Source organism: Phyllostomus discolor, chromosome 7 (assembly GCF_004126475.2).
Source record: "Phyllostomus discolor isolate MPI-MPIP mPhyDis1 chromosome 7, mPhyDis1.pri.v3, whole genome shotgun sequence".
Classification (NCBI taxonomy): Eukaryota; Metazoa; Chordata; class Mammalia; order Chiroptera; family Phyllostomidae; genus Phyllostomus; species Phyllostomus discolor.
Genome location: NC_040909.2, coordinates 32,952,366 through 32,977,710, shown reverse-complemented (window position 1 = coordinate 32,977,710; position 25,345 = coordinate 32,952,366). Strand labels below are relative to the sequence as shown.

General features: G+C 34.6%; 1 protein-coding gene across 2 annotated transcripts in view; it reads left to right on the top strand.

The window, feature by feature from the left end:
• The window catches only part of STAG1 (stromal antigen 1), a 381,447-nt gene that overhangs the window by 276,885 nt on the left and 79,217 nt on the right, over positions 1-25,345 (top strand). For both annotated transcript variants that reach the window (XM_028518410.2, XM_028518412.2), the window contains exons 14-16: positions 2,594-2,708; positions 13,975-14,092; positions 20,645-20,748. In XM_028518410.2, coding sequence (XP_028374211.1) covers positions 2,594-2,708; positions 13,975-14,092; positions 20,645-20,748 — 337 coding nt within the window. The remainder of the gene's footprint in view (positions 1-2,593; positions 2,709-13,974; positions 14,093-20,644; positions 20,749-25,345) is intronic.

The window sequence follows — 25,345 nt, the reverse complement described above, 5'->3', positions numbered from 1 at the left end:
CAAGGTGGCTGCTACTTGTGCTGGGCTTGGAGATGTGCTGCAAAACCAAGCTATGAATCTAGGGTGGCTGCTGTTAGTGCCAGGCCTGGGGCTCACTGAGGCTAGTTGTTGCTTTTTGGAGAAGATTTAGGAAGTTGGGAAACATGAGCCAAGACCAGGCATTATGGAAAAGCAGCTTGTGTGGGCCCATAAGTTGGGTGGGCTAGAGTCTGGGAATCTCTTCGTATTGGGCCAAATAGTGTTAACCAGGTTGATGGAGTGTTAGATATGGCACCAGCTTGCTAGCCTGCGTGGGGGAGGTGTTTGGAAAGGGACAGCAGTAGCCTCTACTCAATATGATGCCAGATACTTCATTTCCTTCCTATATGCCATTGGTGCTTTTCAAGGTGCCCTAGTGCTGGAGCTCAGAGAGTGAGTCTGAGTAGGTGAGTCCATGTGTGATTTAAGTGGAGTTGCTTGGGGCTCCAGAAGGTTCTTCATCCACTCCATTCCCACTGGTTTTTGCAGTCAGAAATTGTAGGGAGTTACCTTCCTGGCACTGGAACCCTGAGCTGTGGGGCCTGTTGTGGGGCTGGGATTCCTAGCTCCCAAGACATGTCTCACGAATTTTTTTCCACCACATGTGGGTAAGGGACCAATCTGTTCCACATCTGTGCCCCCCTACCAGTCTGGATGGATGAGGTTTCTTTAATTCAAAAATGGTCAGACTTTCATTCAGTTTGATTTCTGACAGTTCTGAGTGATGGTGATTCTGTATTTTAGTTGTAATTTTAATGTGCTTATGCAAAGAAGTGAGCCATGTCTGCCTACACCTGTTTTGACTAGAAGTCCTTAATGACCTTTTTTGGACAGTCTCCCATAATTTAATATTCTGGTTTTTAAAAAATTTTAACAAGGAGCCCTGGCTGGTATGGCTCAGTGGATTGATCGCTGGGCTGCGAACCAAAGAGTCACCAGTTCAATTCCCAGTCAGGGCACATGCCTGGGTTGTGGGCCAGGTCTCCAGTTGGGGACACAGAAGAAGCAACCACACATCATTGTTTCTCTTCCTCTCTCTTCCCATTTTCCCCTCTCTCTAAAAATAAATAAATAAAATCTTTATAAAAAAATAAAAATTTTAACAAGGAAGCTATAGAGTAGCCCCCATAATTCTATGATTAAGTTTCTTTTAAATGCATGTATGCACATACACTTGTGGTTGTTTTGTAGTCTAGTTTATGAGCTACACTAAGTATCCAAAAAGTATATTAAAATGTGCCTGAAATGAATGTAAATATGTCTTCATATATTCTGCATTTTAATATTTGAACTATTAAGCTAATTCCTTAGTACCTTATATTTACTTACAGTGAATACAATTATCCAATTTTATACATTTTAGTAATACAGAAGCATCATATTTTCCATTTGTTTCCCCTCTGAAAGCCACCCAAATAAAGAAAACTTTCTCTTAAGCCCATCTGATAGCTATTCCAGTATACTTCAAGATAATACTAGAGCCCTGGCTGGTTTTCAGTTGGACGCTCCATTGGATCTTGTACAGGAGCAAACCAACTCATTGGTAATCTCTTTCTCTCTCCTCTGCCACCATCTCTCTAAATCCAATAAAAATTTACCCTTGGGTGAGGATTAAAAAGTAAAGATAATACTTTAGTCTCCCCCTTCTATATACTCTCTCCTCCTCCTGATAAATATTCAGCTTCTGTGTATTTATTTTCTGCTTGAGATTGGTTTATTTTTATGACACCTGAAATTATTCTTTATTCACTTATTATATCCTCTCATCGAATACAACCATTGTGATGTCCATATCTAAATTAGCACATATATCCCCATCCCTAGTTCCTTGTCTTTTCTCATACCAACTGAGATAGTATACATTATATTTATCTACTGTTTCTCTTCAACCACCAGAGTGAGAGCTCAGTGAAAACAGCCATTTTGTCTTTGTTCACTGTTACATTTTTTTTACCTGGAACAAAACCTGGGATTAAGGCATCTTTAGCAGTCTTTAAATTTTGTTAAAATAAATCTTTTTAGCAAATTAAAATTTTCAGGGCATTTCTTTGCCATATTTTAGAAGTTTTGTCATAAAGTATTATTTTAATAAATTTAATGTTTGTGTCATTTTACTCAATACTATTGAGCTAGTACTGTTTTTAAGTAATAAGCACAAAAGAATGCAAGAAGTAATGATTAAAAGTATGAATTTTTAAATTATTTCTGGAACATTTGATTAAATGCTGTAATTACTTGAGTGTGAAATCAATATGCAAGCAAATAGAAGTCTTTAAAACTATATACTGTAGTATCTTTCATATAATAAAAATCGTTTATATATTTATAAGAATTTTAACATTGATTAGTCATCAGTAAAAAAGCTTCCTTTTATACTTCGGTTGAATTGTATTAACTTGTTCAGATATAAACTCTTTTATCTATAAAAACATCATTTGCATACTCGTGTTAAATTATATCAGTATCCTGAATTTTTGAAATATTTTTTAACACTGAAATAATTTGTACAGTGAAGAAAAAAACTGAAGTTTATATCCATAATTTATAATGTTCTTGTTTTGTTACTTATTTCTAGGCTATTTAGCAGACATGACCCACAAGCAGAAGAAGCATTAGCAAAGAGGAGGGGAAGGAACAGTCCAAATGGGAATCTCATTAGGATGCTGGTTCTTTTCTTTCTTGAAAGTGAGGTAAATTTTTAACATAAGTATTTTGGGTTTTGCTTTAGATTACATACTAAATAAAATTGTTATTTATTATAATTAATTTGTGCTGGCATTGGGGTGTTGACTTCCCCAAGATTGAATTAAGAGGAAACAGTTTTCAGACATGTTTTATTAAGCTTATGCTTAAACACAAGGAAGATGGCACAGAAGAAAGGAAGGTCCTCTGAACTGCCTGTGGGGGAGGTGGCAGTGGCTCTACTTGACTCCTTTTATGACCTGGGGACAAAGTAGGCTTGCATGAAAACACAGGCTATATGAAAAAAGTAGGCTTTTGGAATATTCCAGGTCAGTTTAGGAAAAATAAACAGATATTAGGGAGATAAAATGGGGGGGGGGGGGGTTTGGTGTGTGTTTGTTTGTTTGTTTAGCAGGGAGTGGAGAGGTAATGACGTTCTAGTTACCAGGTCTTAACTTGGCTTTCTGTCTAAGCAAGGTAGTTTTGGCGGGGGGGGGGGGGGGGCAGGGGGGCGGGTTTAATTCATGTTCCTATGTCATTATACTATCTCAAATTGGTATTTTTCTTTTTCCTTTTTTTTAAAGATTTTATTTATTTACTTTTAGAGAGGGAGAGAGAGAGAGAGAGAGAGGGACAGAGAAAGAGAGACATCAATGTGTGGTTGCTGGGGGCCGTGGCCTGCAACCCAGGCATGTGCCCTGACTGGGAATTGAACCTGCAATGCTTTGGTTCACAGCCCACGCTCAATCCACTGAGCTACGCCAGCCAAGGATCTTTTTCCTTTTTTAAAATTAAATTTTATTTATTATGGTATTGCAGTTATCCTGATTTTCCTCCTTTGCTTCCCTCCAGCCAGCACTCCGACTCTCTCAGGCAATCTCCCCACCTTTTTTGATGTCCATGGCTCATGCATATAAATTTTCTGACTCCTCAATTTTCTGTACTGTATTCCCATAGCTTCTGTAACTACCTATTTGTACTTCTTAACCCCCTAACCTCTTTGCCCATTCCCTCATACCCCCCTCCCACCTGGCAACCATAAAAATACTCTCTGTATCCATGCTTCTCTCTCTGTTCTTGTTTGCTTAGTTTGTTTTTTAGATCCAATTGTTAATAGATATATATTTTTTTACCATTTTATTGTTCATAGTTTTAATCTTTTCCTTACATAAGTCCCTTTAACATTCCATATAATGATGACTTGGTGATGATGAATACCTTTCATTTTTTTCTTGTCTGGAAAGCTCTTTATGTGCTCTTTGATTCTAAATGATAGCTTTGCTGGGTAGAGCAATCTTGGCTGTAGGTCCCTGCTTCTCTTAAATTCGAATATTTCTTGTCAGTCCATTATAGCCTCCAAAGTTTCTTTAGAGAAATCAGCTGATAGTCTTATGGGAACTCCCCTGTAGGCAACTAACTTATTTTCTCTTGCTGTTTTTAGGATTATCCCTTTATTATTAGCCTTTGACATTTTAATGATGATAGTATTTTGGGGTGGGGCCTCTTGGTATCCATCTTGTTTGGGACTCTCTGTGCTTCCTGGACTTGCATGTCTATTTCCTTCACCAAATTAAGGCAGTTTTCTTCCATTGTGTTTTCAAATAGATTTCCAATTTCTTGTTCTTTCTCTTCTCCTTCTGGCACCCCTATGATGTGAATGTTGTACCTCTTGAAGTTGTCCCAGAGTCTGCTTATCATAGTAACCTCATTATTATTGGATTCCTTTTTCTTTTTGTTCTGAATGGTTATTTTTTATTTCCTTATGTTCCAAATGATTGATTTGATTCTCAGCTTCATCAGCTCTGCTGTTGTAAATTTTTCTTTATTTCACTTAATGTAACCTTCGTTTCTGACTGAATCTATATTCTGTTGAGGTCCTCACTAAGTTTTTACAGTACTGCCTACTTATTGTTGCTCTGTGTTTTTCTCGAATTTTTTCCTGTAGTTTTTAAATGATACTACTTGAACAGTTTTTGAATGTTGTCATGTGTTAAAATTATTTGTCCTATCTTGTTTATTATACTGTTTAATAAGAAAGAAAAATATGGTTGGGATGGGAGTAAAAGACAGAAAACTGTACTTGAACAACAATTAAAATCTTTAAAAAGATAGAAAAAAAGAAAAATATGAATGTAAATGATCTGAACTATAGTTTTACAAGCTCCATAGCAGTATTTCCATGTGAATGATCACTTAATAATTTATTATTAATAATATTCATAATGTATTATGTATCAGAATGTGCACAAGTAAAGTTTTATTTGTTCACTAAAATGCTACTTCCTATTACTGTTACAATATTGAAAAACAACAAGCTAAACCTCTAAAGAGAACCTGAATGAACAGGCTGTTTTACCTAACTTAGAAATGGGTGGGGAAAGGGTCAGTAAGAAAGTGGAGAAAATCTGGAAATTTGGGGTTTTTAATTTTACTTTGTAAAAAGCATTTTTGGTTTGTGTTGTAATATTCTGGAAGAAAAGAAACTTCATAGATTCTGTAACTGCTCAAGTTTAAAGGTGCTAGAGAAACTCTGTTGTAATGAAAAATAGAGGGACAAAAATTATATTAAAATTAGAAGTAAGAACTGAGTCAGTGGAAGGTGAGGGGTTTAGGACAAAGTGGAGCACAAAAGTAGTGGAGTTGCCAATATTTGTTTAAGCAAATGGGGAATGAATAGAGAAAGAATAAAGTCAGGTGCAAATCTAGCTGATGAGTTGCATTTGAGGTAAGGATGAGGTAAGGATGTTAATAACAGTTTTAAATATGTCTACAAATTATGTGGATATCTTGTTAAAATGGCTGTTCTGATTCAGTAGCTCTGGGATGGGGCCTGAGATGCTTCATTTCTAACAAGCTCTTTTAGATAATTGTTACGCTTCTCGTGAATGGACCACACTTTGCCAAATAAGGGTTTGAATCACTTTTTTTCTTTCAAAAGAAAATGTGGATATGTTATGGGTAAAATACAATATTACTATAAATGTTTGAGATGAAACATTAAATACTCAGTAAATATTGCACTTGTGAAACCATATCAAAATATACCCTTAGTCTCCTTAGGATTTAGAGGAACATGGTTAAAAGTACTATGCAACAATTCAGTGCTGTTTGAAAATTTGACTTTAATAGCAACAATAGATTAAAAAATCATATGGATGTGACATACAAATACTATTTACATTGCTTCCTAAAAGGTTAGAGAGTGTGCCTTGGCCAGATGGCACAGTTGTTTGGAGTATCATCCCATGCACCAAAAGGTTGTGGGTTTGATCCCCAGTGGGGGCTTTGCTGGGTAGCAGCTGATTGATGTTTCTCTCCTTATTTTTCTCTCTCCCTTCCACTGTCTCTAAAATCAATAAAAATCCACAGGTGAGGATTTAAAAAAAAATTTAGGTAATATGGTGATGTAGGTTACTTTTTTTTAAGACTTTATTTATTTTTACAGAGGAGGAATGAGGGAGAGGAGGGGAGAGAAACATCAATGTGTAGTTGCTTCTTGAACACTCCCTTCTGGGTACCTAGCCCACAATCCAGGGATGTGCCCTTATTAGGAATCAAACCTGTGACCCTTTGGTTTGCATGCCAACCCTCAGTCCACCAGCCAGAGCTGATCTAGCTTGAAGGAAAATGTTTTAGATCTCTAAAAGCCCAGAGACTTTTCTTTTTGGTATATTAAAAGGCATAAGTACAGTACTTAGTTTTATGCAGTTTTGTCTTTTATTTAAAGCAGTGACTTGTAATGTGTATTGCTGCTGTATTTTCAGATGGTATTTACTGTATTTTTGTGTTTACTGAAGTGTTAAAAGAACATTAAAACACTTTTTAGTTGTTTTTGATGACATTCTTTTCACCTGTAAAAGCAACTGCAAATTATATTTCAGGGTTTCTAGTTGATTTATGATGATAATAATATTGTCATTTATGGTCTCCTTTGTTTCACAAAAAATATTCCTTGGTAAAATCTCTTTCCTTATCCTGAACTGAATGCTTATTAAAATTATGAGTGTATTCTTATAGTATGGTGGGATTCTGATTGTGTTCTATTCAGAATTCCTCTTTGTTTCACTGAAACACTTTAAATAGTGTTATTGTAGTAATAGACTCATAAAAAGTTAAATCGAAAGAGATCTCAGAAATCATAAAGTGAGGCTAGCTTATAGGTCAATCACCCACCAATCAATTAGGATTAACTGAATTGATTATGATACCTTCTTTGTTTTACTTGGATGTTAAATAGTAACATTTTGGTAATAGAATTCTAATGTGTTGAATTGAAAATAGTTTACAGTATACCCTCTTTTATATGTGAATTACAGTTGATGCAGTGGAGATTCAGAGACATGACTATAAACTAGTTACTAATTCTCTTTGTGTACTAAAAAGTGAAATTGTTGCCCTGGCTGGTATGGCTCAGTGGATTGATCGCTGGGCTGTGAACCAGAGTCACCAATTCAATTCCCAGTCAGGGCACATGCCTATGTTGCAGGCCTGGTCCCCAGTTGGGGGTGCGTGAGAGGCAACCACACTTTGAGGTTTCTCTCTTTTTCTCCCTCTGTTCCCCTTTCTGTAAAAATAATCTTTTTTTTTAATTAAGAAAATAAAAGTAACATTGTTAAGCAACCTCAAACTTGATAGAAGTCAGTGATTTCAGGTGACAAAATAGCTTGGATCTCTTAGATGCATGTCAAATGGTACAATGAATGGTACTTGAATGTGATGACTCCCAATTTCCCTATAGGTACTGAAATCATTGAATTTATTGCACAAACTGTGATGCTTTTCAGAGTAAGAAAGATGCTATGAATAATTATTTCAAAGCTATAAGCATAACCCAGAATATTTCTGGACAGTCTAGAAGTAGGGTCACCCTCTTTCTAAGTATATGGAATTATGAGACTAATTATGATAGACATTTAAGACATAAAATTAATAGATATATTGATATATGTAATACATCTCCCCAGAGTGCTCATTCCTAAAGCATAAATGATAACTTTTTTCTTTTTTAGTTTTCTATGTTCTTCAAGATTCACATTATTAATTAGTTTTTATAAAATAAATAACTGTAAGGTTCTATTATACAGTGAGCTCCTTTCACGTAGTATTTAACTATTTAACAGAAAAGTTAACAGGCAAAGAAAACTTGAGGTCACTTATTGTGAGTAAACTTGAATTTAATTAAAGATGAATCATAATGCACCCAGAAAATTATAATTAAAGTCACCAGGAAAACAAGATTATTTTGTCTTACATACCAGCTTAGAGGAAGTGCTATAAATTATACTTAGATATAGTATCATAAATGTACCTAAATATAATTTTATTTATGTTACATATTTTTTTTTTGCAACATATTATTTTTAAATGAATTTTAACTTGATATGAATTAGCCATCTTGGTCTATGCAGTGACTATTAACAAGTTCCCCTTTGTTCACCTAATTCCTAAAGACTACAAAGAATGCTTGCAGATATCTTATTTTCATGCTGTTTTTTTAAAATTATAATACCATAAACTTTTTAGAAAATTCACTTTTAGTGTTCCAGATCCTTTTTAATCCCAGAGTTTTTATAGCCATTGAGAATGCCTCAAGGCCTTTCTACTTATAGCTTCATCTTTCACTACTAATAGAACGTCCTTGGTATAAAGTATGTGAAATGTGATTGCAACCTTTTACTCTTAGTGGCCATCTTAGATTATTTTTTGGTAATTATGAGTCCCTCAAACTTGGATTCGTTTGGCATACTTGTAAAGATCTGAGACTAGCAAGTTATGTGGCCATCACAGATGTCCAAAGACAGAAAGACTGTGTCAAAAACATTATGTCAAGCCAGTTCCTGACTGACCATGTTATTATTGATTGTTGTTACAAATATTGCTGAACTCGGAACTCCTAATCAGAAAAGGAGACAACGCATTTTCATGTCCTTCTGCTGTACAATTTGAGTTTGAAACAACCAATTATTGTTAACAGAATACATTCTACATAGCCTCCACCTTATAGTCAGAAAGATGAGGAAATGGTCAAAGAAGTTAACATCTACATTGAGAATTTTGACTACTACACACAAAAGAATTCTGTAACAATGACAGTATGCCTGAGCTAAATTTTAATATGCTGGATTGAAGGCATAGGAAAGTGATCCTTAAAAATGCCAGTGCAGCCTCTTAGGGTTCTGACTTAGTTTACAATGACATGCCAAACTGCACCACGGTCAGAATCATCAATAAAGGCAACACCTGCTATGACATCTCCCTCAGGAAAATGGTGAAGAACATGGAAATTAACCAGCATGTCAAATACATTTGCTCCTTCTTTGGCAAAACCAAGATGAACAAGTTGTGGGGATCTGGCACTGTGGTACCTGCATGAAAACAGTTGATGGTGGCACCTGGACCTACAGCTCAGCTCGACTTCTGTAGTCACAGTAAAGTCTGCCATTTGAATACTGAAAGAGTGGAAAGACCAGTAGAATTTCCACCATTCAAAACATTGCTAGCCTATAATAAATGGTTTGATTTATGTAACAAAAAAGAAAATTCCAGTGCTAATGTAATCATGCTACATAAAGCCTTCACTGTGGCAGCAACTCATCCTACTGAAAACCTCATGTTTAATAAATCAGTATGAAAGATTACCAGTTCACCAGAGCAGTGAGGAATTTGTGGAAGCTATTAAAGTAATTGACTATGAATTCCATTGAAGTTAAGTAACTTGTACCCCACATATGAGACAAAAATAGGGGGAAATTTTTTGAGATTTTCTGGTAGAAATCTGAAATACACTGAAGATCAGAGCAGTAAAGGCTGGTGAAAGGAGTAAGCTATGAATAGTAATTAAATAGCTGCCCATTAGCTGAGCATATTCTTCACTTAGAAATGCTGTTATAGGCATTTGGGGTATGTACATGGGTCTGAGGAGCAAAGTAATGTATGAATGCCCCAGATAATTTATCACCACCAGGAGGGACAGGGAGATTCTGTATTCAAAAGACAAATTGCATACCCACACATTAAATGAAAAGTCTGCCCAGTTATAGATTCCTCTTTTCACTTTCCTGCACAACCAAAGAAGCTAACACCTTGCAATTAAACTCAAAGGGATTCTGCTTAGCAGTATTCTTGAGTCTAGAGTTCTTAACATATGTGAACTGACATTCAAGAATCACTAAAACTTAGAAAAATCAATATTGTGAAAGCACAGCACAAACCCAACATGTTGATGGAATTTTTTATTCATACCCCCAGATATAGAAAGAAGCCATAATGAAAGAGGAAAAGTGTTTTTCAGAAATTGAAAAAAACATGATTTCCAAAATTTAGAGGTGAAGCATATTAAATGGCCTGAATAGACACAAGCATATATTGGCTATAGATTGAACCAAGGGATTTTTCCCAAAAGTAGTGTAATAGAAGAAATAAAAAATAGGAGAGAGAAAGTAAGAGACGGAGTACAGATTAAGTACTTTTATCTAGTAGGAGCTTTGTAAAGAGAGCAGAGAGAGGAGAAGCTAATCAAACATTTAGTTAGAATGTTTACTACCCATGTACCCTAAATACAAAGTATTGCTTGATGAGATTTTCTAGCAAAAATGAAAAATGGATACATTAAACAGAAAACAAGAAACATTGGTTGGCAAATAAGTCTGAAGCCAAAATAATATGGCTGTAATATTTAATGTCTAAAAATTATTCTTAAAATATAGGAATATAATGTTCACATTAAAGGAAGAAAAGTAAATAAATGTGCTAAAGATTTTGATGATGGAAAAATATTGGGTCAGCCAAAAGTCCATTTTGTTTTTCCATAAAATAAAAGACACATTTTTCATTTTTATCAATAACTTTATTGATTTGGCTATTTTGAGTATGTCAGCTCTCTCCTGCATGGTATAACATCAGTTGTTCTCAATATCTCAGTTTGATCACTGTCAACTTCAGCTTGTCTCTCCAACTGTGGAGCATCATCCAGTAAGAGATCTCCAGGAGGAAACTTTACAAACCACTTTTGACATGTTTGATCAGTCACAGCAACTTAATCCATGCACTGCACAAATCTTTTTTTGCATTATGGTTGTGTTTTTACCTTTCTTGAAATAATGAAGCATAGTATGCCAAAAAGGTTGTATATTTTTTTCTATCTTCAATATTAAAATGGCTACACGAAAATTCAAATTCATTTTTTTAATTTTTGATTTTTTTATAATAAAATTTTTACATTTAGAATTAGCCAGCTGGACTCAGTTTAGACGATCACAATTTTTTTTGGCAACATTCAAAGCTTCATAGTCTGGAGCCAGTTAAATATATGCCTTCTTTTTTCTCTCTGTCAGGTCTCATCAGGGTGTTGACATTGGGCACATCAATAGAGGTTCTTCCCAGCCTGTTTGATTTGGTGCTTGTTGGCCCTGACATCCACAATGAACACAAATGTATTGTCTTCTATCTCTTCAGGGCTAACTTGGTAGTCAGGGGGGACTTGCTGATAACATAGTGGTCAAGCTTGTTTCTCCTGAGGGTACTCTTCCAAGGATATTTACACTGTCATCAGAGCTGCAGGGTCTTAGGTCTCCAGAACGTGAGTGATGTGTGTGTGGATCTTTTATTGTGTGTGTGGCTGTAGACTGCTTTCTTTGCCACCAAGCCTTTGAATTGGCTTTGGCTTTGGCTTGGAATTGGTAGGAATTCCTTCATCGCTTTGGGTGCCATCTTCGTGAAAAGATGATTTTTTTTTCAATGTGTGCTGATATGACAACTGTCACAATACAGTCTAACAAAATTGTTTCGAATGTTGTTAAAGGCAACTAAGTGTTGCTAGAGCCATCTTATGAGAAAAAAAAACAAGTTAAGTTTTGGGCTAACCCAATATGTTAGAAAATAAAACTGGGCCCTAGCCAGGTAGCTTGATTAGAGTGTTGTACTCATACACCAAGGTTGCAGGTTCAATCCCTGGTCAGGTCACATACAAGAATTAGTCATTGAATGCATAAATGAATGGAACAGCAGTAGATGTTTTTCTCTCTCAAAACTGAAGGAAGCACAGACAAAATAAGAATGTTGTCAGATAAGCACAGGGAATCAGGTGCCAGAATTATTTCAAATGTCAATAATGCTAATAAATGCAGATTGTAATTAAGGTTGAAATAAATAAATGAAAAAATGTTGTTTAAAAACACATCTTAATTAAAATAACACAGGAAGTTTACAAATGAACACCAGTAATTAAATAAACTGGTTAAAGGCCTGAATAAAATTTAAAAATGTTTACAGAATAACTGAGGGGACAGTGTCATGTAAGATAAACCAGAATTGAGAACAAGGGAGATATTTTATAGACTAGGAGATGTAATCCTCCAAAAGTATAATTATTGACCTTTTTATATCTATTCTACAGACACACTATAATGACACATAGGTAAATATAAAAGCAAGTTTATTTAGCTTAGGATTTTTGTTTTAGTATGGGAAAATATACATAACTGTACCATTGTTACTGTTTTTAACTGTACAGTTCATTGATACTAAGTGATTCACATGGCTGTGCAACCATCACTGCCATCCATCTCCAGAACTTTTCAAATATCTTCCTAACCTGAAACTCTGTATGAATTAATAACTCCATTTCAGCTTGGCTTTTAATAGCAACAGTTTTAAAACTGTTTATTTTTTAGTTACTGATGCTGGTTTTCATTTTTTCTTTTAAGATTTTATTCATTTTTAGGGAAGGAGGGAGAGAGAGAGACATCAACGTGCGGTTGCTGGGGGCTGTGGCCTGCAACCCAGGCATGTGCCCTGACTGGGAATCGAACCTTCGATGCTTTGGTTCGCAGCCCGAGCTCAATCCACTGAGCTATGGCAGCCAGGGCTTGGTTTTCATTTTTGACACCAAGTTGTGTACCACTTACACCTGTCACTTTGGGAATGATGTTACTAATGATGATCTACAAATAGTTTCCTTAGGATATGTGAATTTGGAAAGTTTGAAAATACCTTGGTGAAAACCTTTGCTTATGTTTTTTTTTCCAAGCAGAGATGCTAATCCATATTATCAAATCTGATATTGACAAAAACCATTGGGAGATTGGTTTGTGTGCAGGGGTGGATTTCATGAAACATTTCACAAGCAGAATATAAGATTTGAAATGAAGTATAGAATTTGAAAGTCAAATGAGGTAGAGCTTTAAATTGGTCATTCAAATACACATTAAAGTTAAGAATAATAGTAGTATTGACATATGAGGAAGAACACCAACTCACTTGCTGAATGTGCCAAGATATCAAGTAGACAACCAGTAGGTCTAGAAAGGTCTAAGTTTTGGGGCCACTACTCTTGAGAAAACCAAGTATGAGCACATACAACTGAAGTAAGAGTTATATAAAATATAACTTACCTTCCTTTGTGCTATATACTCTTCTCCACTTTGTTTTTGAAACTTTGGTTTTAATGCATTAAGTAAGTTTAACAGACAGTAAAAGGGTTGCAATCTATAGTTTGGAAACTACCAATCTACATAGTGGTTTAGATGGATGTCATGAGCCTTAAAGATGGAAGAATTTTTATACAAGGGTGGAAGAATTTTTATACAAGGGTGGAGAAGTCCATTTTAAGTAGCAGAAACAAGAGCAAGGCCAACACTTTCTTTGTTTACCTTCCCTATACAGCTTTATTGAAGTAATCTTCATGGTTTAATAGCTAAGACGTGGGAAAGAGTTTGGTATGAAGTATTAGATGAGAAACTTGGTGTTTGTTTACTGTGAGAATATGTCAAGAAAATTGTGAAGAGTAATGGCAAAAATTGGGGGTAAGGTTAGATGTGGAATGCATTGGGTTAAATGGAAATAAAAGAAGAAAACAGAGATGAGGGTAACTTACATTTTGACCTTGACCAAAGGTGAGAGAGGTGTAAAGTACTGAATACTTAGCTGGTACCAAAGTTTCAAGTGCAATTCTCAGAGAAAGTAATTGAATTTTTTTAAAGGATAATTACAAGAGACAGTCCGAGAATAGTTAGAAGTGACCTAGATCCAGTTTATAATTTCAGGAATTCTGTTAATTATACTCTGTTTCCTCATCTGTAAATGATGTTATTTACTACTATAAAAACATTTTTTATTTGAATTTACATAGTACAGTCCATTAATGACAGTGGAATACATTGGGAACATTGTGAACAGGCCATTTTAATTATGAAGAAAATCATTTACTAACTCAAAATATTATTAGTAGTTTCTTCATTAAATGTTCTTCAGTCACACTTGATTTGTTGTTTTTAGTTGCACGAACATGCAGCCTACTTGGTGGACAGTTTATGGGAAAGCTCTCAAGAACTTTTGAAAGACTGGGAATGTATGACAGAGTTGCTATTAGAAGAACCTGTTCAAGGAGAGGAAGGTATGGTATTTTGATAAGTTGATCTATATATTGTTATGAGCATCTATTAATAATAATACCATCTTGTATAGATCACATCTTAAAAATGAATATATGCAAGAATGCTGTGTCTTTTTACAAAGAGAACAATTTGTTACCTATGACAAGTAAGGCTATCTGAGTAACTTATAATATCTTTCTAGATGAAGACTGCTGCCATGCCACAAAAAATTTTTTTCAATCTATGTGTTGTGTAATACTCAATTTTTATTATTCTGATTTGAGATACAAAAGATAGGCATACTTAATTGTAAAAATATAAAAAATGGGCATCCAGAATCTTTTTGCTATATTTGTATGTGAATTTGGAAAGGCCTTTGACACAAAAAGATTTAATTAGACCACAACCATCGCCTTCTGTTATATTTTCTTAATTATTAAAATCAGAAAGTCAAAAATAAAATCGTTTACCTGGCTATTCAAGAAATAGGTATAATTGCTATACAATAATTTCTGAAGTATATAACTTATTACATGTTACATAATAACAACAAATTGGGCATGTATAGTTAATAAATCATTTGTATTTTAAAAGCATATATGAATATTAGATCCTTAAAACTAGAAATGCTGTTACCTATACATATGGTTTGTATTTCAAACTAGCCCACAATGGTGCTTTAAAAAACCGTTTCATTTAATTCATACAACAGTCCTGGAATATAGATGATAACTTTGATGTAAGTGAGGCTTATAGTGAACATGGACTTCAGAATTGAAAGAAATATATTCAGATTTTTAATTTTATCCTCTGTGACTGAAGTCCTCATTTTTTCTGATTGTTGGCTTCCTTTTCTTTATAACAAAGAGATTATTTTCCCTATCTACCTTATGTTGTTATAAGGATTAAATGTAATTAAATTAAGCTGTTAATTCTCTGTTCTGCTTCCCCTGTTTTTTATATGGTTAAAAATCCTCAGGAATATAAAAGCAGAATGAGCCATCTCCTTCAGTAGACTACCCAAACAGGTCACCAGGAGAGTGACCATCCCCCAGTGTTCTTTCTAAGTAGTGATGCCAGGTGGCATTATCTGTTCTGGCTCTGACAAAATTCAATGAGAGAAACAACAGGTATGCATCATACTCAGTTACATTCCAGTAAACTGGCCCAAATTGCCTCTTTTAAACTAAAAAATTTTGCCTCATAACCTCATTCTTAACCTGTAACACAAATCCTTTCTAAACTTTCCATAGATTTTCTTTGAAGGTGGAAGTTGTTATAGCATTTTGGCTCTATCTCTGATTATTATTTACTTTATTTGCATGTTTGTTTTTCTCTGTATTTTTGGTAAGAAGTTGGCCTTATTACTAAGGTGGCAGGATCTTCTGCTTACAAGGTCAGACTCTCAACTGAAAGGAAAGTACTGGATTCCTTTTACTTTTATGATCACAGGAATATGAACATATATTCTACATGTTTTCTTTTTATTTTACTTATATATGTGTTCCTGCTAAGTTCACTGACTCATACGTTCTATTTCTAACTAATATTGATATTTTCTTTAATAAAATCAACTTCCCTTCTCATCACTACTGCCCAATCAACACTTGAACAAAGTGCGTGGGTAGTGTTTATTAGTACATTTCATCCATTTTCCTTCTTGTGCTTGTGGCCATAGAATCTATACATTGGGTTAGAGCTTCTTGTATATTATGATTCCAACGCCTTTTAATCACCCCAAGTCCTGTAAGGTTATTTCCAAGGAGAAGAGATACAGGGGGTATACATTAAAGGAAGACCCAAGGAGTTATGCTTTGGTATTATTGACTTTTAACTCTCATTTATATAAGATGGTTAAGTCAGTAAATAGTAATTACTAAGTGTCAGTTATCAAGGTATCCTAGATGGATTTACCTCATTAAAATAAATGTACTATTCTTTTGTTATGTTTTAAATTTAGTTGACATTAGATTTAATTTTCAATCAAGATATTTTGGCTTGAGTTTTTGGTTTGATTTTAGCTAAAAAGAAGTGAGTTATAAAATGGGAAAAAATTAAGTGAACCACAGTTTTAGGGTATGACTGAATCAGGGAAAGGCAAGGCTGGGGAAATTATGCATAACAAATGCAGAGCTGTTCAGGATACAACTTTTTTCATGTGTTTGTCCAAATGCATGCTGTGCCACATACAAGCTCTGGTATGGAATGCCATCCAAGTCAATTTTCTATGCTAGTATTTTGCCATATTTTAGTATAAAAAGTGTTATTAGTAACTTGTTTATTTTAAGACTAATCAGAAATGATTATATTTTAGATAGGTAAAGTGTGATAGATTTTCCAGTAGATGAAAGTCTAGTTAGCAGTTGGAAATAATAGGACTAGAATTTGAGAAAATAGACACATTGTCAAAGACTACCAATAGCAAAGTAAATCATGGTAGCCTTCAGACTACTTTGCAATGTTTTTAAGGTACAGGAAGTTTTTTTTGAGCATGTGTATGTATCCTACAGAAAAGCCAAATTGCATAATAAATTTTTAGTATAATCTAAGCAGCTGGGTAACAGGGTAACAAACAGGTACCAACCAGGTAACAACAAAACCATAACTAAGTGGTTTAACTTCCCTGGGATTTTCAGCCTCTATATCTTTTTTTTTTTAAGTCCTTCAATTAGATCATCTTTGGTTATTTCTAATTCTAAAATTGTTATCCAGTGGATAAATGGAATTCTTTAAAGCAGGGAATCAACTCCTTTATAATCTTAAAATATTTATTGGCTTCCTTGTATGTACAAACTACTATACTGAGCACTGAAATCAGTTCACTATCCATATGGAGCTTACATTCTAGTGGGGAAGGCACACCAAAACTGAGTAAACAGAATAATTTCAAAAGTTTGTAAGTGTAGTGGATAACAAGGAAGCTTGCCATGGAAAATATATTTAAAAAAAGAGCTTTCTAGATAGAGGAAATAACACTTGCAGAATATCTGAAGCCTAATGATACTGTTACCTTTTAGGAACTGTAATACATAGAGCATAGTGAGCCAGTGGCACAAGATGAGAGTCAGGGGCCAGATTATGTAGAACCTTTTCATTCATGAGCAGAATTATTCAGTTCATTCTAAATGTAATATGGAGCTACTGAAGTATTTTAAAGAGAGGGGTAATGTAATCAGATTTATATTTTAAGAAAGATGCTCTTTGTAAACATGGTTTGGAGTAGGCAGAAGACCACTTAGGTAACTTTTGCAGTGGTCTCTATGGGAAATACTAATAATATAAAAAAGTAAGGAGAGAGAGCCCGTGGCTAAGTTTTAAAGATTATGTACAGGGGACAAAAACAGTAAAAGCAAGAGAGATAAGAACTCTAGCAAGGTATACAAAGGATAACAGATAATTGTATCCTATAGAAGCCCAGTAAAGAGAGATTTCAGGAGAGCTGTGCTTAATAAATTAACATCACATAATGCAGAGGAGGAAAAGGACTAGATGATTTAGGTCATTGGTGACTTTTAATCATTGCTTTTCGGTGGTAAAGGAGAGAAGTCAAAGTTTAAGGTCAAAGCTTTCAGTTTAATAAAATCAATAATGAAGAAATAGAGATGATGTACAAAGAGGTTTCCAGAAATTTCAAAGTTGTATAGTTAGCTCTTAATTTATAGAGTGAATAGCTAGCTACCTATTTGTTCCAGTTATTGTATTTGGCTCTTGTTTGTAGCTTAAGGCTTGCTTTGCTTTCAATTTTATTATTTGATTTCATTGTCTTATCCCAACAGGGATTTCAATTAAATTTCAGCTATTTTGCGTTTACCTTGTCTAATTGGATGGTTTCAAATTATAAAGTAAATAACAAAATTGATGTCATTGGACACTGTGTATGGTTGGGTTATTTTTCAACACTAATATGGAGTTTAGTATATAGTAGGAGAATGGTTTCATATTTGAGATAACTTGATCTCTCGCTCCTTGCTTTCCATAGAACTAGATCATCCTTTATCCCCAGCCAGATGTGAAAAATTATGAAATTATAGAATCATAAAAATAGAAACTTAGTTTTATTGGGTGGAAAGCTTTTCCTTATTATTAGGCATTGGATCAGGGAGTATAAAGGGAAAAGCTGAAGCTATTTCATGTGATTTTCCTAAGACAAACTAAAGTTCATATATTTTTCCTAAGACAATAAAATATTAAAATAAAAATAATTGAATTAAGATTTGCATACATATTCCTATACAAGATCATTTTGCTACACAATAAAGGATAAGATGTTGTTGTCTCTGTTTGCCTTTTCATTGTCGTTACTTAAATTTATTTTAAAATAATTAGTATAAACTTCTAAATTTCTAAATCTTAATTTCTTTTCATTTAAATTATACCTATTTCTGTTTCTATAATCTCCACATCTATTGGTCTTTAACATAAATAAGTATACAGAGGAAAGGAGACACATAGGAAAAGGGAGACAGAAAGAATTAAATTATTCAAATTAGTGTCAAATCTACCTTTAAAACTACATAGGATTAAATGCAACAAGGAGAGTACAGAATCAATGTGAAGGAAACCATATGTTTTATCATGTTTCTGGCTAGAAAGATTATATAAATGCCAGTTATTCTCAGCATAATATATAATTTTCTTAAAATACCAGTCTGAATTCCAGTGGGTTTAAGAGAGTTCTATGAGGTAAAGAGGAAGAAGCAAGGAAAATGATTTTAAATTTTATATATTGATAGAATTTTAAGCTTATGTAAAAAAGGCAGTGTGCCATAGAGTCAAAGCTACATGGGTTCATAAATGGCTCTACCACTACATGCTTTGAAGAGTTACTTAACCTCTCTGAGTGGCTCATTTTCCCTATCTGTGGAGTGTGAGAATGTTATTTTCTACCTCTTGGAATTATTTTGAAGATAAAAAGAGTTAATACATGTAAATCACTTATAACAGTGCTTTATACATAGAAAATGCTTAATAAATCATTTGCCATTAGCATTAGAAAAATTTTAGAAGATAGAGTAGATGAGGGAATCTTGTTCCACTAAATATTCAAGTTAGGTTAAATGACTTACATATTAAGGTATATTATAACAATATAAAGCTGCTATAACCAAAACACTATGGCATTGTAATAGAAATTAATTAGTGAAACTAAAGAAAGAATCCAGATATAGATATAAGTATATATAAGAGCCTAAAGCATATTAAAAAGTGACTTAAATTCATCAGGAAAATCTGGTTTATTTAACAGTGTTGGAGGTGTAATTGGCTTTTCACTGATGGGAATAAATAGGCCCATACTTTATACTATCAGCAGAAATAAATTCCAGGCAGGTTAAATGTTTTCAAGAAAGAGAGAAATCAATGAAGAAGAAAATATATTTCTATAATCTTGAGAACAAGAAGACCTTCGATAGCAATACAAGAAATTTAGAAAGCTTTTTGTATCTGTATGAGATGATAGATGTTAATTAAATTTATTGTGGTAATCATTTCATAATATATATGTCAAATTATTGTACTTTACAACTTAAACTTATACAGTGGCATTGTGTTAATTATATCTCAGTAAAACTGGAAAGAAGAAAAAGAAACCCAGAATCCATTAAGCAAATTGGTGCAGATGTGTCTTTGTAAAAGTTAACTGTCTTTCTCACAAAAGATACCATAAAGATTACCAATATAAAGGACAAACTGAGAGAAAAAGTTTGCCTCGTTCAAAACACAAAGTTACTATTCCTAATATTCAAGAGTTCATAAATAAGCAAGGTGAATAAATTAGAGAAATGGACAAAGAATAAATATAGAAAAATCTCAGAAAAATTGAAAATCAATGAATGATAAAATACACTCCACTAATTAGTAGATAAGAAGGAGCAAAATAACAATGAAGTACCATTTTTCAGTCATTAGATTGGCAAAAATTAAATGAATTTATAACATTCAGCACTGGCAGGGACCTGAGAAACCAGACATTCTTGTCATTGCCGTTGAAAGAGTAATTGCAATAAAGAACCTTTGTCAGTATTGAGATTTTAACTTTTGACCCATTTCTCTTCTCTTGGGAATGTATTCTGCAGAAAAAAAATATCAATTACATAAATATTTCTGTGTTTATTGCTACATTGTTTATAATGACAAAATTTGGAAACAATTTGAACATTAATAGTTTGACTAAATTGTGGAACAAATTATTTAATAATTGATAGTTATGTGAGATAATTATTTACGTATAAATATGCAGTGACTCGAAAGATATTCAAAATCTATAAAAAAGGATGTCTGTGTGACCTTTCAAAGGATGTAGAAGGAAGTACAGTAAAATTCTGCCTAACTCAGAAGCATGGTATTAGAAGAGACCAGGTATTAGAACAAACTAGAGTTTATCTTCTTTTTCTTTGCTTTATATATATATATTGTTTGTATGACAAGTACATACTACTTCTTTAATAAAGAACAAGGTACAGATCTTCAGTATATAAAATAATCGGTAATAGAATATATTTACAATTTTTTCTAATGGATTCATTAATACATTTTTTATAAATCTCATACTGATGTGTTTTGTTTTACCTTAGCAATGTCTGACCGTCAAGAGAGTGCTCTAATAGAGCTAATGGTTTGTACAATTCGTCAAGCTGCTGAGGCACATCCTCCTGTGGGAAGGGGTACTGGCAAGAGAGTAAGTTACATTAGTGATAAGTCTACAAAAAGGGTTTTAATGTCATTACCTGTCTTAAATATTTGAAAATTTTACGGGTACATGTATTCCTAAAAACTTGATATTTTTGTGAATGATACATGGTGTGGTGCTTCATCTTTATATTGTCTGTTGTACTCAGGTTCCAAAAATAGGTTCTTTTCTTCTATGCCCCTATACCACCTATACCTGCTTCAGTTCTGGTACTTTTAAGAATTTTCACATTTACCTGGCTGGTGTGGCTCAGTAGTTGAGTGCTGGCCTATGAATCAAAGGGTCTCCAGTTCGATTCCCAGTCTAGGGCACATGCCTGGGTTGCTGGCCAGGTCCCCAGTAGGGGGCGCACAAGAAGCAACCACACAATGATACTTCTCTCCCTCTCTCCCTCCTTTCCCATCTCTAAAAAATAAATAAATAATTTTTTTAAAAGAATGTTAATATTTAAGCCCTGGTCGGTGTGACTCAGTCGGCTGGAGCATTGTCCCATAACCAAAAGGTTGTGGGGATCAATTCCCAGTCAGGGCACATACCTAGGTTACAGGTTCTCTTCCTGGTTTGGGTATGTACAATTCCCAGTATACACACGCACAGAAGACAAAAATCCATGCTTCTCTCTCTTGCACTGATGTTTCTCTCACTTCTCTCCCTTCTTCCTCTCTGGAAGCAATAAAAAAAATGTCCTCAGGTGAGGATAAAAAAAATTTTTTTAAGAATTTTCACATTCTTATCTGTTACAAGTGCAAAAAGACTGTAAAAGCAAACTACCTAGTTTGCAAGCTCTTGCATTTAGCAACTGTGTATAATCTTCAGATAGTTGATTATTTTCTTTGTGCCTTTATTTCCTCATATGTGATATGTAGACTAATAATGCAGATGTTATTGGTATTATTGATGAATTGAGATAATCATAGATGGGAAGATTTATGAAGAGGTAGGCAATTTCTCTGCAAAAAAAAATGCCAGCATAAAACTGGAGATTTTGTTTAAAACAAAAATTATATCAAGGCTCTGGAAATTCACTAAAGATTTTTATTAATTGAGAACATTTTTCTTGAAAAACTGCTAAAACTTCTGATAGAAGCAGCAGAAATATAGTTGTCTTACATGGGGTTACAGTGTACACAGACCCCAGAAGTTTGATCAGTGAGATCTGTAGTTTTACCAGAATGGTACTGTCTACAAAAACCAATAGCTTCTCTGACAAAGAGGGTAGACCCACTAAGGGACAAGTGGTAAAAGTCCCCTTTTCAACTAGAAATGGGAAATTTGATGAAACAACTCAGGAAAATCTGTAACTGTGATATTCAGAGATTATGGTCCCAGTTGGTAAGAACAATGGACCAGCCAAGAATCTAAAAAGTCCTAGAAATGGAAATCCATGAAAGGATTAGCTGAGCTCTCCATACAACCTTGGCTGACTAAGAAACCTGAGAGAACCCAACAGAATAATAAAAGTCAAGCCACCATTGCTGGTTTGGCTCAGTGGATTGAGCACCAGCCTGTGGACCATGGGATTGCAGGTTTCATTCTTGGTCAGGGCACAAGCCTGGGTTGCTGACTGTGTCCCCAGTTGGGGGCAGATGAGAGACAACCAATCACGGTAATGTTTCTCTCCCATGTTGATATTTCTTTCCCTCTGTTTCTCCCTCCTTTCCCCTCTTTCTAAAAACAAATAATTTTTTTAAAAAAGTAAGTCAAGCCAAACTTAAGAACTTGCCAAACTTTGAATGTGCTCTCTAACCCTCAGACAAATCAGGTTTATAAATTTGGAGTATTTGAGCACAACCTCTGCCCAAAACATTGACCAATGATCTGTTGAAAAACAGAGGGGAGCCCTGGGAAGACAGGATAAAAAGCATTAAGAAAATTGCAAGCAGAGGCCACACATCATGCGAGACACTAATTACACGGTTTAAGTTAAAGGTTCCCTATTTTAAAAATTAAACCTTAAAAACTAGGTTAAAATTAGTATTTAATATATTATTTAGATATATCAACCTTTTCAGAAAAGTATAGCCATACAAAGAAACAGTAAAAGATGCCATACTCAAGAGGGAAAGCAGACAATAGAAATGGCTTCTTGGTAGGTCCACTTGTTAGATTTAGCAAAAACTTCAGAGTTTTTTTTATAAATATGTTCAAATAATCAAAGGAAAATATGTTCAAAGAATTATAGGAAAAAACGAACCCCCCCAAAAAATAAGGGATCTCAGTAATGAAAATTCATATGGAAGATCTAAAGTTGAAAAGTAAAACACAAGTTTTTAAAATTCATTACATGGGCTTAATAAGAGATTTGAAATGAGATACAAAGAAACAGTGAACATGAAGGTAGATTCATTCTGAAAAAAAGAGGGGAAAAATGAACATAAATGAAAAGAGCCTCAGAAATGTGTGAAACAGCATAAGTGCACCAGATTTGTATAATAAAGTCTCATGAAGAAAGGAATGAGACATAGAGATGGGAAGCAAAAACATTTGAAGAAATAATTGGTAGAAATTTCACAAATTTGATGAGAAACTTTAATCCACAGATTCAAGAAATTTAACAAAACCAATATGATACAAACAAAAGATTCCACCTCTAGACACAGGTTAGTCACACTGTTGAAAACCAAAGGCAAAACTTGAAGCCTGCAACAGAAAACTCAAGTAAAGAGGACAACAATAGGATTAGTAGTTGAGTTCTTTTCAGAAATGGTAGAGGCCAGAGTACACAGAATAACATATTCACTAATGGACAATAAAATTGCCTACGAAGAATTTTAAGTCCAGTAAAATTACCTTTCAAATATGAAGGCAAAATACAAACATTTCCAGGTAAACAAAGATTGACAGACATGTTGCTAAAAGACCTGCCATAGAAGAAATACTAACAGAAATCCTCTGTGCTCTCAACAATAACAGATGGTAACTTTAATTGACAGGAAGGAATGAAGAATACCAAAAATAGTAAATATTATGTGGTAGATGTAAAAAGCAATGTATATTATATATATTTTTTCTTAATTTTTAAAGGGATTTGAGATTATTTAAAGCAATGATTATACCAGTGTAGTATTATGATTATGTGATATATAGATACGTGATATATGTGAAAACAAATGCACAAAGCAGGGTAAAGGAAATGAAACTGTATTGGAACAAAATTGCTGTATTTTGCTATAATTTTTACAATATTAACTTGGAGTTTATTGTAATAAGTCAAATAAGTATATGCAATCCCTAAAGCAACCACTTATACCTAAAAGGAAACAATCAACAGAGAAATTAAAGATAGTACACTAAAAAAATTTTAGCCCCAAAGGAAGCAGGGATGAAGGAACAGATACAAAAAGGCATGGGAGATACAGATAACTATAGCAAAATGGCTGACAAAAATTAAACCATATCAAAAATTATGTTAAATATGAATACAGCTATAGAAAAGAGTCCAAAAAATGGAGATTAACAAAGCTGTGGAGCTCTGGTCAGTGTGGTCTCTGTTGGAGCATCTCGTCCCATACACCAAAAAGTTGCAGATTTGGTTCCCCATCAGGGTACATACCCAGGTTGCGGATTCAATCACCAGTTGTGACACATAGGAGAAGACAACCAATCGATGGTTCTCACATCAGTGTTTGTCTGACTCTTTCTCCCTCTCTCTTTTTCTCCTTTCCTCTCTCTAAAAGCAGTGAAAAAATGTCCTTGGGTGAGGGTTTAAATTTTTTTTAAAGAAAGAAAAAACACTATGGATTGTCCAAGATGGAGGCGTAGGTAAACATGTCTCGCTTCCTTGCACAACCACAGCAAAAATTACAGCAAGACTACAAAACAAATATCACCCAGAATTGTCATAAAATTGAGCTGTATGGAAGTCCTACAACCAGGGAATTAAAGAAGACACATTCATCCAGACAGGTAGCAGGGGCAGAGATGCAGAGACATAGAACCATGATCCCACACCCATGTGTGGTGGATAAAAAACAGGAGGGGTACCCCAAGAGCGAAGGATCCCAACCCCTCCCAAAACCACCCAGCCCAGGATTCCAGTGCCAGGAAGATAAGTCTCTCCAACTTCTTTCTGTAAAACCAGTGGGGGTTGGGGCGGTGGAAGAAACTGCATGATTCTCAGGAGTCTCCTCCTAAAGGGCCCTCAATGGACTTAAGACTTATGCAGACTCACTCCCTCTGGGCTTCAGCACTGGGACAGCAACTGGAAGGGCACCAGTGACATAGGAGAAATTGCAGTGTTTGCAGTCAAGGGGAAGGCCAGGGAGAGCTTCCTCCCTGACAGAACTCCAGAGGCCAGGCAGTGGGTGGCATTGTCTCCTTTCTGGGTCCTCCCACACAGAGACACACTGTGGTAACACTTTATCAGAGACTCCATCAACTTGGTTCACAGGATTGCCCTGCCCTTGACCTATAGCTCCACCCCATCCAACTTAGCAGTGTGCTTTTCTACAATAGGCCATGCTTTTAAGGGAGCCAAAGCAGCTGTATCTAATACATAGAAACAAACACAGGGAGGCTGCCAGTATGAGGAGACAAAGAAATATGGCTCAAATGCAAGAATAGAACAAAACTCCAGAAAAAGAAC